Here is a 13,738-nt window from a genome sequence, read left to right on the forward strand (position 1 = left end):
CTCTTGAAGTCAGAATTTGGTTTGATGAGTCTTTAAACAATGAAGTATGGCTTTTAAAACCAAGTGTCACAGCCTTATACATGTAATTTATATAGAATAACTACTTACTCTTGTTCATATTGAAGACTAAAATTTGTGTTTAATAATATTATTCTTTATTAGTATTCATAATCATTTGTAATCATTGCATTTTGTTAATCATAGTGTTCTTGAATATATGTGTGAGTGTGGGAGACAGGGAGTGTGTGTGCTGGAAGAGTTAGAGACATGGAGTGTATAAAATAAAAGATCTCTTGACAAAATAACTGGTGTCTGATCCCGTGAATTAAACAACAAAGGGGAAAAAGCTTAATTTTTTAAATCTACAATATTGTTTTGATAATGTGATGCATGTTAGTAATGAAACAGAATCTTTGATTCACTTCTCTCAGTATATGCACTGCCCTATATGGAAGAATATTTGCATAGGTTGCAATTTTTGTAAAAGACAACAGGCAGTGAAACATGCTGAACCTCCTCCAGCCGTGAATCAAGCCGTACGCAGTGTTAAACAGACTCACTCTTGCAGCCGGATGTGCTGTAATCCCAGAATCCTGGCAGGCATCGCTCGCAGTATCGGCCTCCAGCCCCCGAGTGGCACTGGCAGCTGTGTGTGAGAGGGTGGCAGGTGCCACGCAGGGCAGCAGAGGCACATTCACACCGACGGCATCCCATACAGCTGCCAAAGCCAGAGTAGCCCTCCTACACATTAAAAATGTGAAGATTCTCAAGAAATATTGCATATTAAATGTGCTCAGTGTGCATATGCGTGTATTTAGGTTTATATGCATTTTAAGAAACAGAGACTGAATATGGAGTTTCTGGGTCAATACACAAATAATCAACCACTTTTTAAGGCAGATACAAAAACCAATCATTTTACTTATGCGTTTGAACCATTTCAACTGCCAGTGTTAGTACATTAATTAAAAACAGACAATTGACACATTTTAAAGCAAAGACTTTACAATGAATATCATATATATTACACTGTAAATAGGCTTACGACGTTAAACGCAGCCATGGGCAGTGGATCTGTAGTTCCCAGCATGCTTTGCAAGGGACTGCATTAGGAGAGAGTAAATTTAGGGATTAAGTGTTTTTATGTGATGAAAATATGATTTTATGTGTTTTAAGGGATGTTGGTAGTTTATGTTAATGTTTAATGTTCAGTTATGTTGGACATTTAGATTAGTTTCTGTTATTGAATGTTGTGCTTACTTACCATTGTGGTGAAGTATAGCCATATAAGTACAGATGTATGTCAATTGTGATTTACACTTTGTTGCAACTTAATGTGTTTAATATCCCCAAATCACAATTTCTCACTGCGCAAGTGCGCATGTGTTGAATGTGTCCATCCTGAGCTTTAATGGAAATTGTATGTTGGGTCAATGTAACTCTAATAACTTAAAACAGCATTCCTTTATTTTATGTTACATCAAACTGATTGTGGTTACAACAAAAAAATTAGAATTTGTAGGTAGAATCAGGAAGAAATATCTCCTTAAAAGCAACAACTGCATGTTCACTTTTAATATTCTGTTTTACACCATTTCACACCAAAAACAAAAAAAACTAAAAAACACCTAGCATAGTAGTTTAGGGCAGTTGGGGTAAAGCCCCACCAAAATATTAATCCACTTGATGAATAAATAATATTAAACTGATTTAAAAAACTTGTAAATGTGTTCAGCATTGAGCAACATGAGTTTCTAGACTATTTGAAAGTGAAGTGTAAATATCTATATACTGTATATAGTGACAAGTTGTATTTTTTTTTATGTCCATACCTCACACCTGTCACATAGGTGACCTGTGACCCCGGGCTTACAGTGACACACACCTGTCCGGTCATCACATGATGCAGTACCACACTTATCACACTGACACTCTGAAACAGAGAGAGAGAGACATCATAACAACCCTCTAAACAAGAAATTCTGTAATGCACTTGAGCCATAAAATATACATGAAATATAGTAAACATATATAGAACAATCTAACTGAAAATAATGAATAAACCATTGACGTTACTTTGGACGTGACTATCTATGGCCAACGGCTGGATAATTTGGAGAAACCTGTTTGAAAATTATTTTTGCAATTCTGTTTGATCCAGCAAAAGAGGCATAACTTACACACATCTTTAAAGGCATGCCACTATAGATTAAAAATAACTAGAACTACAATCTCCACAATACTCCATACACTGTAGGGTAACCAGACTTCCCCGTTTACATAGTACAGTCCTGGATGACGGGCTTTCAGCAATTTAGTGTGCAATGCATCTGTGAAATTTGTAGTTAAAAAGGCAGCTGTGGTTGCAAGAACTTTACTATAAAAAAAATACAGTAGGAACATTAAGTTTTACAGATTGAACTTAAATTTGCAAAAAAAAAAAAGAAAAAAAAAAAAAGAATTCAATATTTCATTAACTGAAATAATATTCACATACCAATTTACTAAAATCTGTTTTTTTTACATTTATGGTAAATGTTCTTAAAAATATTTTACTGTAAAATTACTTTAAATATCCCACTAGATATTCTATTGCATTTTTCACTATATAGAGTATGGGAATTTACTGTTAACCAAATAACAAGTTTTTACCAAAGCATTTTGACAGTCTTTTACCATTAAAATTAAGAATTTATTTTACAGTGTACTTTGTTAATCTTGATAAATGCTTGAACAAAAATGTATTGCTAGCATTTGAAAAATGATGCAGGAGCTTCGGCTGGATGAGGTGTAGTTCCATTAGTACATAAGAAAACTTGAAAGCTTTTGTTTGATAACAAAAGAGAATACAAACTGCTGAGCCATTTCCCTTGACGAAAGGCTGGAAATTAATTTGGACCCATACTATAAAGTCTCCCTGAAGTGGCTTGATAAGAGCAGTTTTCCTCAATGTTTTCAGATATTGAAACATGCAGTCAGGGTATAGACGATCATGAAGAGCATGCCTTTTTTTAATAGCTAAAAGCTTTTGTTTAAGTCACAGCCTGGCAAAGCTGCACATAGTTGTTAATGCTAACAATCCCAGCTGGAATTGAATGCTAATATTAAAGGTTCTAAGTTCACTTTATTAACGTTCAGCAGTGAAATATTTGTACACAAAAACAAAATATAATATAATCTATAACTGCTGGTAATTTTGACTCAAGGCCAAAATATGTTGAGTCATGGGAGCAATCAAATGTATTTTGCTATAAAATTTACAACTTTAGAAATTGATGTATGTATTTGCTCTCTTGTCCAGATCATTTTTACACTGTCAGCAATATATTTGACCATTTCTAGCACCTACCCCGACAGTCCTTAGCACTAATGGCATCACCATAGAAACCCAGAGCACATCTTTCACAGTTGTCACCAGCGGTGTTTGCCCAGCAGTTCAGGCACTGGCCTGTCATATTATTGCATTCATTGAAGATAAGGTTTGGGTCTGAGTTGCCATTACAATCACACTTTTTGCAGGAATTGCCCACCTCCATGGGATTGCCATAATAACCTGGAGCGCATCTTGGTGGTGAGAGAAGGAAAGTGTAATTAGTACTAAAATACAAAAATCTACTTAAAAACTGTTTAATTCAAGCCATTTTGCCAACCAACCTCTCGCAGTAGTGTCCAGCATATCCTTCCTGGCACACACATCTCAGAAAATTACCCCTCTTATCACAGTGATCTGCAAAGCTGAGAAAAAAAGAGAGAGGGAGAAAAAAAAACCATCAGACATCCTGCAGGACACTATTACAGGATTTCCACACCTTTTGAACAACTCAGCACACACAAAGAGGAATATCATAAATTCATTATTGAAAATTCCATAACTTTTTAAGATCTCATTAGGCATAATACAAACAAGCAGATCTACGCATTATATTACTACCTATACGTAACCCCTCAGGTCTTACTCGCCCCACTCAATGTGGGCCTCAAACCCAGGTCTCCGGCATGGGAGGCGGGCGCGCTAACAAGGATCCTAAAGACCACAGTCTCTAGCACCAGCCACAAGTGATGCTCACTCTCTTGAGATCAGGGGAGTGAGGTTTACCTACACAGCTCTCAATAGCTGGCCTCCGTTACACATATAATAGGATACACAGGCCTATAAGGAAATAGCCTAATATCATTATTTAATTATACTAAAGGTGTGTTACAATCAACCATAAGTGCACATCAAAATGGACTTCACAAAGTAATTTACCCACCAATCACTGAACCAGACCCAGATGTAGTTTGTATGTGATTATTAGGGTAGGAATGTTGGTCGGGGCATGGCCTTATTCGAGGCTTGTCGTAACTACCAATGAGAGCGAGCAAGCTTCACCAACCCGATGTTGTGAACTTTGATAGCTGAAACATGGCAGCCCTGAACGTGTCACGAAAGTAGAGTTGAGAAAGATCATATTCTTTTTCTCCTTTTTTGTTTTTCGCTGCAAAACAGAACGCTCGCCAGGAGAGCCAATTAACGTCCTCCATATTTGTTTTTCTTCTGAAGTCACGTTTGATCACACAAGTTCTGTGAGATCTCATGTCTGTGGAATTGCCACTGTGAAATTGAGTGTGGTCTCGTGGTCTGGCCGCATCATCTAATGCAGGGCTATTCAATTGGTGGCCCACCGATCATCTCCATCCAGCCCGAGGGCACCCCCACCTCCCTCCCCTCTTCTGGCTTTACAGTTTCATTTGGTTAGATACATGCAGCTGCAGCTGTACGGCTATACGCACTGTGCGTGCCATGAGCGCTCCAACTGACATGAGAAAGATGTTATGCATGTCCCATATTTCTGTTGACTGAACCAGCGACTTCAATCAATCATCTTTCTTTTGAGTCGTTTTTTTTTTTTTTCGTTTCAGTGAAATGGCCAAACACACTTGTATAACGGTTTGAAAGGATTCGGATTTATTCTGACCGCTCTGACACTGAATCATCTGAAGCGGCCCAGTGGTTTGCAGCACGGCCCAGTGGATAACGGAACACAGGCTCAAAGGAGGTGCATTTACTCCCAGTTAACAAACACCATTATTAAACACCATTATTAAACAATGCTGTGACATCCAGTGAGAATTGTTTCAATTCGACACACACCTCTCTGTTACAAACCACAAATCACTTGTTGATTAAACTATTTTTAAAGGTAAGAATGACAGCTAGTGGTTGAAATAGGTACTGCAGTCCAAATTCAAAATATCGGAGATCGTTGTTTCCACTGCCCCCTCCTACTCAGACTCGACGCTCACACGGGTTGCCAGTTTGAGAACACGCAACAGGAATGAGCACAATTGACAATGAAACCCAATGACACTTACACACTGTAAGTTGATGAGTTGATTTATCTGCGTTTTAATATGCTCTCGTTCATAGAAATTTTTAGATGGATATCAAGGTTTTTTTTGGTTGGGTAATATCTGCAATCTCTGACCAAGTTTGTTTGCTGGCTGCAATACGCTGTGTTTCCTGCCAAATGGCATCCCGGGGTGTCGAAATACTATTGGGTGAACTGGCAGTGGGCGAGATCACACAGACCAAAACAAAAACAGACAACGCAAATTTCAAAGTAAAATAACTGGTTGTAGAAGTGTTTTTCAGAGAAACGAGTATGTGCACTTAGCATGTTTCATAAAAATCTGCAAACATATTATGGTATTTTATGCTTTAGTACAGTTAAAAAATTACATACAGCACCTTTAAATCAGATGAAATGGCCTCAACATTCCCAACAAGACTGATGTCACCGGGTGATTAGGTGATTATTAAAAAAATGAGCGGCAGGTGTGGAGGGGGGGGAGCTAGAGCGGTGATTGGGGCACATGCTCCCAAAGTGGAGTATAAAAGGCCATTTTGAAGAGAGAAAAAGAGAGACAATTTATGCAAACTTATGGAACGGATGGTTATGAATAGGTTGACGTATGAAATGGAGAGTAAAAGTATTCTGTCAGCATGTCAAAGCGGATTTAGAAAAGGGCGAAATACGATGGACTCAATTCTGAGTTTGGAGGCGGAAATTCGAAAAAAGCTCAAATTAATAAAGAAATGTTGGTGGGAGTCTTTTTCGATGTTGAAAAGGCTTATGATATGTTGTGGAAAGAAGGGCTGTTAATGAAATTGGAAAGTTTGGGATTTGAGGGAAAATGTATAACTGGATTTCAAGTTTTTTGTTAGGAAGAACGATTCAACTTAGAGTGGGGTCTGCATATTCTAGGATTTTCTCAATTGAGAATGGAACTTCCCAGGGGAGTGTGAGCAGCCCTATTCTTTTTAACTTAATGATTAATGATATATTTAGTAATATTGAGACTGGAATAGGAAGATCATTGTATGCAGATGACGGGGCATTGTGGAAAAGGGGCCGTAATATGCTATTTGTAGAAAATAAAATGCAAAAAGCAGTGAAGGAGGTGGAGAAATGGGCAAATAGTTGGGGTTTTCGGTTTTCTGTGGTTAAAACACAAGTAATTTGTTTTTCAAATAAGAAAAGTAATCCTATGTTAAATATTAAAATGTATGGTAATCAGCTGGAACAAGTTAAAGTAGTAAGATTTCTGGGTATGTGGATGGATTATAAATAAAATTTTGGAGTTCATATTCAGAAATTGATAGAAAAGTTTGATAGAAATTGCAAAATATTGATAGAAATGTTTTAAGATGCTTGTCAGGTGCTGATTTGGGGGCAAGTTGCCAGTCACTGAAAAGAATTTATTATGCAGTGATCAGGTCAAATATAGACTATGGAAGTATGGTATACAGTTCTGCGAATAAAACTTTACTTAAAAAAATACAAGTAATACAAAATCAGGCCTTGTGAATTTGTTGTGGAGCATTTAGATCCTCTCCGGTAGTATCACTACAAGTTGAATTAGGAGAATTACCGTTGGAACAACGTAGACTTCAGTTGAGGATGAGATACTGGTCTGGTGTATGTGGACATCTGGAAAGTCATCCAGTAAAAATACTTCTGAAGGAATGTTGGGAGTATGAATACAAAGAAATAGCAAGCTTTGGTTGGGTAGTAGGGAAGGAGGCAAACAGCTTGGGATTGAAAGAATATTTAATAGCCCCTTCTGTTCCAATACCAGCAATTCCCCCTTGGATGTATCCTATGCCATTAATTGACTTACAAATACATAAAGAAATAAATAAACAAATAAGCATACCAACTGAGTTAGTAGTTAAACAGTATGTAAATCGAGAGTATTATTCAGTACTACATGTATTTACAGATGGGTCAAAGGAACCAGAGTCTGGTAGAACTGCAGCAGCAGTATTCATTCCTACATTTAATATAAAATTTGCAAAAATATTATCGGATCATGTGTCAGTATTTACTACTGAATTACTAGCTATCATATTAGCACTACAGTGGATTGAAGAAGTTCAACCAGCAAGAACGGTAATATGTACTGATTCAATGGCTGCTCTCACTAGTCTTATGAGTGGAAAATCTGAATCTCTGCAAGATTTAATATTTGAAGTTTTGCAATGTTTATTCAGAGCAAGGCAGTTAGGGGTATTGGTATTCTTCCTCTGGGTGCCAGCACATGTGGGTGTGGATGGTAATGAGGAGGTAGACAAGTTGGCAAAGAAAGCATTAAATCATCCACAAATAGAAATTAATGTATCACTAAGTAAATCAGAAATCAAGAGATTAATAGCAATTGAAATTAGTAAAAGATGGCAAAAGATATGTAATAGTGACTCTAAAGGAAGACATCATTATCAAATTCAGGAACGGGTTGGAAATGAGAGGACAAGATATGGAAATAGGAAAAAAGATGTCATTATTACAAGGTTAAGAATTGGTCACACTGCATTAAATTATAGTCTTTATAAAATAGGGAAGCATGATACAGGAAACTGATAATTGCGGGGATTTAGAAACAGTGCAGCATATTCTTTTAGAATGTGCTGCATATGAAAGGGAGAGACAACAGTTAAGTCAAGAGTTATGATGGGTGGGAGTTGATACAATTTCAATAAAAGTATTGTTAGGAAATGGGTCAAGACAATCAAGAATTCATGAATTATTATTTAAATATCTAAATAAAACAGGAATAATAAATAGAATTTATTTATTTTTTTCTTCTAAAGCCAAGTATACTCCACACTCCAGATCAGTAGGTGGCGGAAATGCACCATGTATGTTGGTCTGCCAATCCGCCATTAAACACCAGAAGAAGAAGAAGAAGAAGAAGAAAAAGAAAAAGAGAGAGGGGGAGAGCAGCAAAAACACAGGGAGAGAGACACAGAAAGGCAGCGGAGGGAAGCCGCGAAAGAAGAGAACTTGTAGTACTTATGGTATGTTTATTCCTCACACAGTCTGGAGAACCCCAAGTCAGCGGAACGAAGGACCCATGGATGAGGAGGGAGGAACGAACTTCAGTTGACCAGCGCTCTGATATTTCCATCTGCTGAGGCATTAGTTTGGACACGGTACAACCACCCTATTCCCTGTGAGTCTTGTATTTACAGTGCTTGAAGTTATTTTGATCACGTGTGAAGAGTTATATGGTTGCAGTGCATGCATGAGTGTGGGATGTATACTGTGGAGTGTACTGGTGGCCCAACGAATGGATCTTCTGTGAAGCGGCGCTGGATTGTCCTTTACTGTCCTAGTCATTGAGTGAATATGAAGAATCACTGAGCCGGTGAGCGAATGAGAAGCTAAGAGCTGTTACTGATCCTCTGCTGTTCAGTCTCTGTCGCCAGGAATGAAGAAACACTGAGCCGGTGAGCGAATGTGAAGTTATGAGCTGTTACTGACCCTCTGTTATTCAGAGCTGGAAGAACCATTGAGCCGGTGAGCGAATGTGAAGTTATGAGCTGTTACTGACCCTCTGTTATTCAGAGCTGGAGGAACCATTGAGCCGGTGAGCGAATGTGAAGCTATGAGCTGTTACTGACCCTCTGTTATTCAGAGCTGGAGGAACCATTGAGCCGGTGAGCGAATGTGAAGCTATGAGCTGTTACTGACCCTCTGATGTTCAGAGCTGGAGGAACCATTGAGCTGGTGAGAGAATGTGAAGTTATGAGCTGTTACTGACCCTCTGCTGTTCAGTCTCTGTCGCCAGGAATGGAGATTCATTGAACCGGTGAACGAAGGAGAAGCTAAGAGCTGTTAACGGGTCCTCTGCTGTCTAGCCTCTATCGCCAGTAATGAAGAACTACGGAGCCAACTTTTAAAAGACTGTTTTTATAATTAAGCAAACTAAAGAGTCATTGTTATTTATTTCAACCTCCTGTCTGCCTCATGTGTTCCACGGTCTGCTCCTCGGGGCGGTGCTCCAGTTTAGGGATGGGCGGCCCGCTGGCGCTCACCCCGACCTGTGACAAAATGGCTCCAGTTTAAGGGTGGGCGGCCCGCTGGCGCTCACCCCGACCTGTGACAAAATGGCGTAGTCGGCAGGATCCACCCCGAGTTGAGCAACCGTGGACCATGGGGCGACCAGTTTTTTTTCTCCCCCTGGAACGGACTGGTGGGGGAGGATGTCACCGGGTGATTAGGTGATTATTAAAAAAATGAGCGGCAGGTGTGGAGGGGGAGGAGCTAGAGCGGTGATTGGGGCACATGCTCCCAAAGTGGAGTATAAAAGGCCATTTTGAAGAGAGAGGGGGAGAGCAGCGAAGACACAGGGAGAGAGACACAGAAAGGCAGCGGAGGGAAGCCGTGAAAGAAGAGAACTTGTAGTACTTGTGGTATGTTTATTCCTCACACAGTCTGGAGAACCCCAAGCCAGTGCAGGCATGTGATTGGCTAAGGACAAAAAAGCAGGAAAATATACTAAGACCCAGCCCCCCCGCACCGCCCCGCCGATCAAACTGGTGGCGGATCTATATGGATAGTAAAGCAGGACCCATAACAACTTATTTGAACAAAAAAATATATATTTTAATTTATTTTACAGCTAGTTGTGCAACAAGCAACTTTTTTTGTACAGTATGACAAATGACAACTTATTTGGTGGATGTGTCGCAGTGGAAATCAAAGCCAAGTGTCTAATCCACGCCATCAACAGTGCGCCATCAACAATTTAAAATAATTTAAAATAATTGGATTTCCATTTTTTAGACTATACTTTAAATTATAATTTTTTTCTGTGATGCAAAGCTGAATTTTCAGGATCATTACTCCAGTCCTTTAGAAATCATTCTAATATGATGATTCAATATCAAAGTTGGAAACAGTTCTGCTGCTTAATATTTTTTAATAACCTGTGATACTTTTAGGATACTTTGATGAATAAAAAGTTATAAAATTAAAATAAAAATAAAAAAGAAGAAGAATTTAAAAAAAAAAAAAAAATCTTTTGTAACAACAATATACACTACTGGTCAGTAATTTGGGGTCAGTAATTTTTTTCTTTCTTTTTTGAAATAAATCAATACTTTTATTATTAAAGGATCATGTGATGGACCGGATGTCACATGCTGAAGACTGGAGTAATGATCCTGAAAATTCAGCTTTGCTTCACAGAAATAAATTATAATTTAAAGTATAATAAATTGAAAACCAATTATTTTAAATTGTAATAATATATCACAATATAAAAAAAATGTATTTTTGATCAAATAAATGCAGGCTTGATGAGCAGAAGAAACTTCTTTCAAAAACATTAAAAATAGTAATGTTTCCAAACTTTTGGCCTGTACTGTATTCCCCCAAAACTGCACAACTGTAGAGTAAAACATTAATAAAAAAGTGCTAATAAAAAATGTGTCTTAAAACTGACATGATTGTAACAAAATCACAGTCTGGAGAACTCAGAACAACTGCTAACATTAAGTTTAAGGTAAAAATAAATGCCATGAAATTATAGTATCTTACTCCCATGCAATTAGATAAACTGTTCATTCACTACATCACTTTACCTCTGTCTTTATCCCCTTTTATCCTCTTCTCTTCTTTTTGGCACTGTATCTATCGCAGACTATAATGCTCATTTATAATGTGTCATGTAAATTCGGCCATCCGTCACAATCAGGAAACTTTCACCACGTCTAGAACTGGCGCGAGCTGCCAGGCCCGTTTCTACGAGCTGTGTGTTAAGCGCCCTCAAAAAAAAAAAAAGCAGTGCTGTCTACATTGGATGCGGCGTCGCGCACGCTACACAACAAATTACCAACAACTGATCGCGCGCGCGCGCTCTGTTTCTGACGCACTTCAAGCACTGGCTGGGCGGGGAAAGATTGCATCTCTCTGCCATCTGTAACCATGTTGATGTGCCGCCTGGTGTGGCCGCGATTCGCGGCGATTGTGGTTCCGTCCCGGGTTACCATGGTGACGGCTGTGAAATTACACCCCCCCCCTTTTTTTTTTTTTTTTTACAGATCTGCATGATTCACGTAGGTCACATTTTCAGGTCGGAAAATCCGGAATTCCGGATTAATCCGGAAAAATCACATCCCTGCAGTGGCATGAAGGACCCATGGATGAGGAGGGAGGAACGAACTTCAGTTGACCAGCGCTCTGATATTTCCATCTGCTGAGGCATTAGTTTGGACACGGTACAACCACCCTATTCCCTGTGAGTCTTGTATTTACAGTGCTTGAAGTTATTTTGATCACGTATGAAGAGTTATATGGTTGCAGTGCATGCACGAGTGTGGAATGTATACTGTGGAGTGTACTGGTGGCCCAACGAATGGATCCTCTGTGAAGCGGCGCTGGATTGTCCTTTACTGTCCTTTACTGTCCTAGTCATTGATTAGTGAATATGATGAATCACTGAGCCGGTGAGCGAATGAGAAGCTAAGAGCTGTTACTGATCCTCTGCTGTTCAGTCTCTGTCGCCAGGAATGAAGAAACACTGAGCCGGTGAGCGAATGTGAAGTTATGAGCGTTACTGTCCCTCCGATGTTCAGAGCTGGAGGAACCATTGAGCCGGTGAGCGAATGTGAAGCTATGAGCTGTTACTGACCCTCTGTTATTCAGAGCTGGAGGAACCATTGAGCCGGTGAGCGAATGTGAAGCTATGAGCTGTTACTGACCCTCTGTTATTCAGAGCTGGAGGAACCATTGAGCCGGTGAGCGAATGTGAAGCTATGAGCTGTTACTGACCCTCTGTTATTCAGAGCTGGAGGAACCATTGAGCCGGTGAGCGAATGTGAAGTTATGAGCTGTTACTGACCCTCTGATGTTCAGAGCTGGAGGAACCATTGAGCCGGTGAGAGATTGTGAAGTTATGAGCTGTTACTGACCCTCTGCTGTTCAGTCTCTGTCGCCAGGAATGGAGAATCATTGAGCCGGTGGACGAAGGAGAAGCTAAGAGCTGTTAACGGGTCCTCTGCTGTCTAGCCTCTATCGCCAGTAATGAAGAACCACGGAGCCAACTTTTAAAAGACTGTTTTTATAATTAAGCAAAATAAAGAGACATTGTTATTTATTTCAACCTCCTGTCTGCCTCATGTGTTCCACGGTCTGCTCCTCGGGGCGGTGCTCCAGTTTAGGGGTGGGCGGCCCGCTGGCGCTCACCCCGACCTGTGACACTGATGAGGAAAACAGGAGAAACATTGTGCCATGAACAAAGTTGAAAAAACTTTTAAAATCCCCAAATCACCACCCTTACTAACATTTACCACGAATGTACTGTAGTAACACTGACTGTATTTACAATGGTTTAGGCAGAAATGTGGAATAGCATATAGATCCATAATATCATTTGACTGTGGTAGTGACTAGCCAGCATGGTTTTACCTGTGGTTACCAAGTCAGTCTCACTGTCATTACAGAATGACATATGTTAGTATGTTCGTAAGTGGTGAAATCATTTCATATTGTGCGGGCATGAGGGGAAAAATGGAGCAGGTCAATCAGATTATCTCAAGGATAAACGATATATCATTGTTTATACCCAAATCTTTCTATAAAGAGTTAGACAAACAATATTTTTATAAGGACTTAGACAAATATCTTTCTTTATATAAAAGCATTCCAAGAATTAGAAAAGCATTTTTAGAAAGGCAGAAAGATACAGGACTGGTGCTGCACAACGTCATGTTTTATCATTGATCTTGTAATATTGATAAAATTATTTATTGGGCAAAGCATTTGAATTAAGAGAATGAACCTGTTTGGGTGAAGATGGAACAGGAGTCTTGCAGGCCAGTCTCTCTTTTCAATGCTCTGTGCCCTGCTACCACTAAACAGGAAGTATCTAACAAGCAATCCATTGGCGACCAGTTCATTAAAAAATATGGGCTCAGTTTAGGTCACATTTTAAGCCAAAACAATCACTTTCTTTACTACCAATAACATCTAATGCACTTTTCCCACTGTCCCACTGTTAATCGACCATACCCTTCAGACATGATTTCAGAAAAGGGACTCAGATGAGTTTTCTTTCAGGGCAGTAGTTTTATTTCATTTGAACATATAGTTACATCTGAAATTCCTAAATCTTATTTTATAGATATCTGCTGGTACAAAGCCTAGTCAAAATTTTTTTTAATACCTTTTTGACTCCCCCATCTCATAGTTAAGATGCTCATAGTTTGTTGTTGGACTGGGGTGTATCTGAGTGAGGTCTGATATCTAGAGCAGGGGTTCCCAAACTTTTTAGCCCGCGACCCCCATGATAAATGCGCTGCTGCCCCGCGACCCCCACCACCTCAACAACTCCTCCCGTCACGTGAAATGCACAGCAAATCGATTTAATTTCAAGGCGACGTAATTTAGAATGTGTCACTTTATGGTTT

At 39.3% G+C, this 13,738-nt stretch overlaps 1 protein-coding gene across 1 annotated transcript in view; it reads right to left on the bottom strand.

Moving 5' to 3' along the window:
• The window catches only part of lama4 (laminin, alpha 4), a 251,052-nt gene that overhangs the window by 164,263 nt on the left and 73,051 nt on the right, over nucleotides 1–13,738 (bottom strand). The window contains exons 4-7 of the mRNA XM_081378769.1: nucleotides 3,655–3,735; nucleotides 3,350–3,564; nucleotides 1,833–1,933; nucleotides 561–741 (exon numbers count right to left, since the gene is read on the bottom strand). Coding sequence (XP_081234895.1) covers nucleotides 561–741; nucleotides 1,833–1,933; nucleotides 3,350–3,564; nucleotides 3,655–3,735 — 578 coding nt within the window. The remainder of the gene's footprint in view (nucleotides 1–560; nucleotides 742–1,832; nucleotides 1,934–3,349; nucleotides 3,565–3,654; nucleotides 3,736–13,738) is intronic.

This window comes from Scardinius erythrophthalmus, assembly GCF_964197995.2.
Source record: "Scardinius erythrophthalmus genome assembly, chromosome: 11".
NCBI classification, from domain to species: Eukaryota; Metazoa; Chordata; class Actinopteri; order Cypriniformes; family Leuciscidae; genus Scardinius; species Scardinius erythrophthalmus.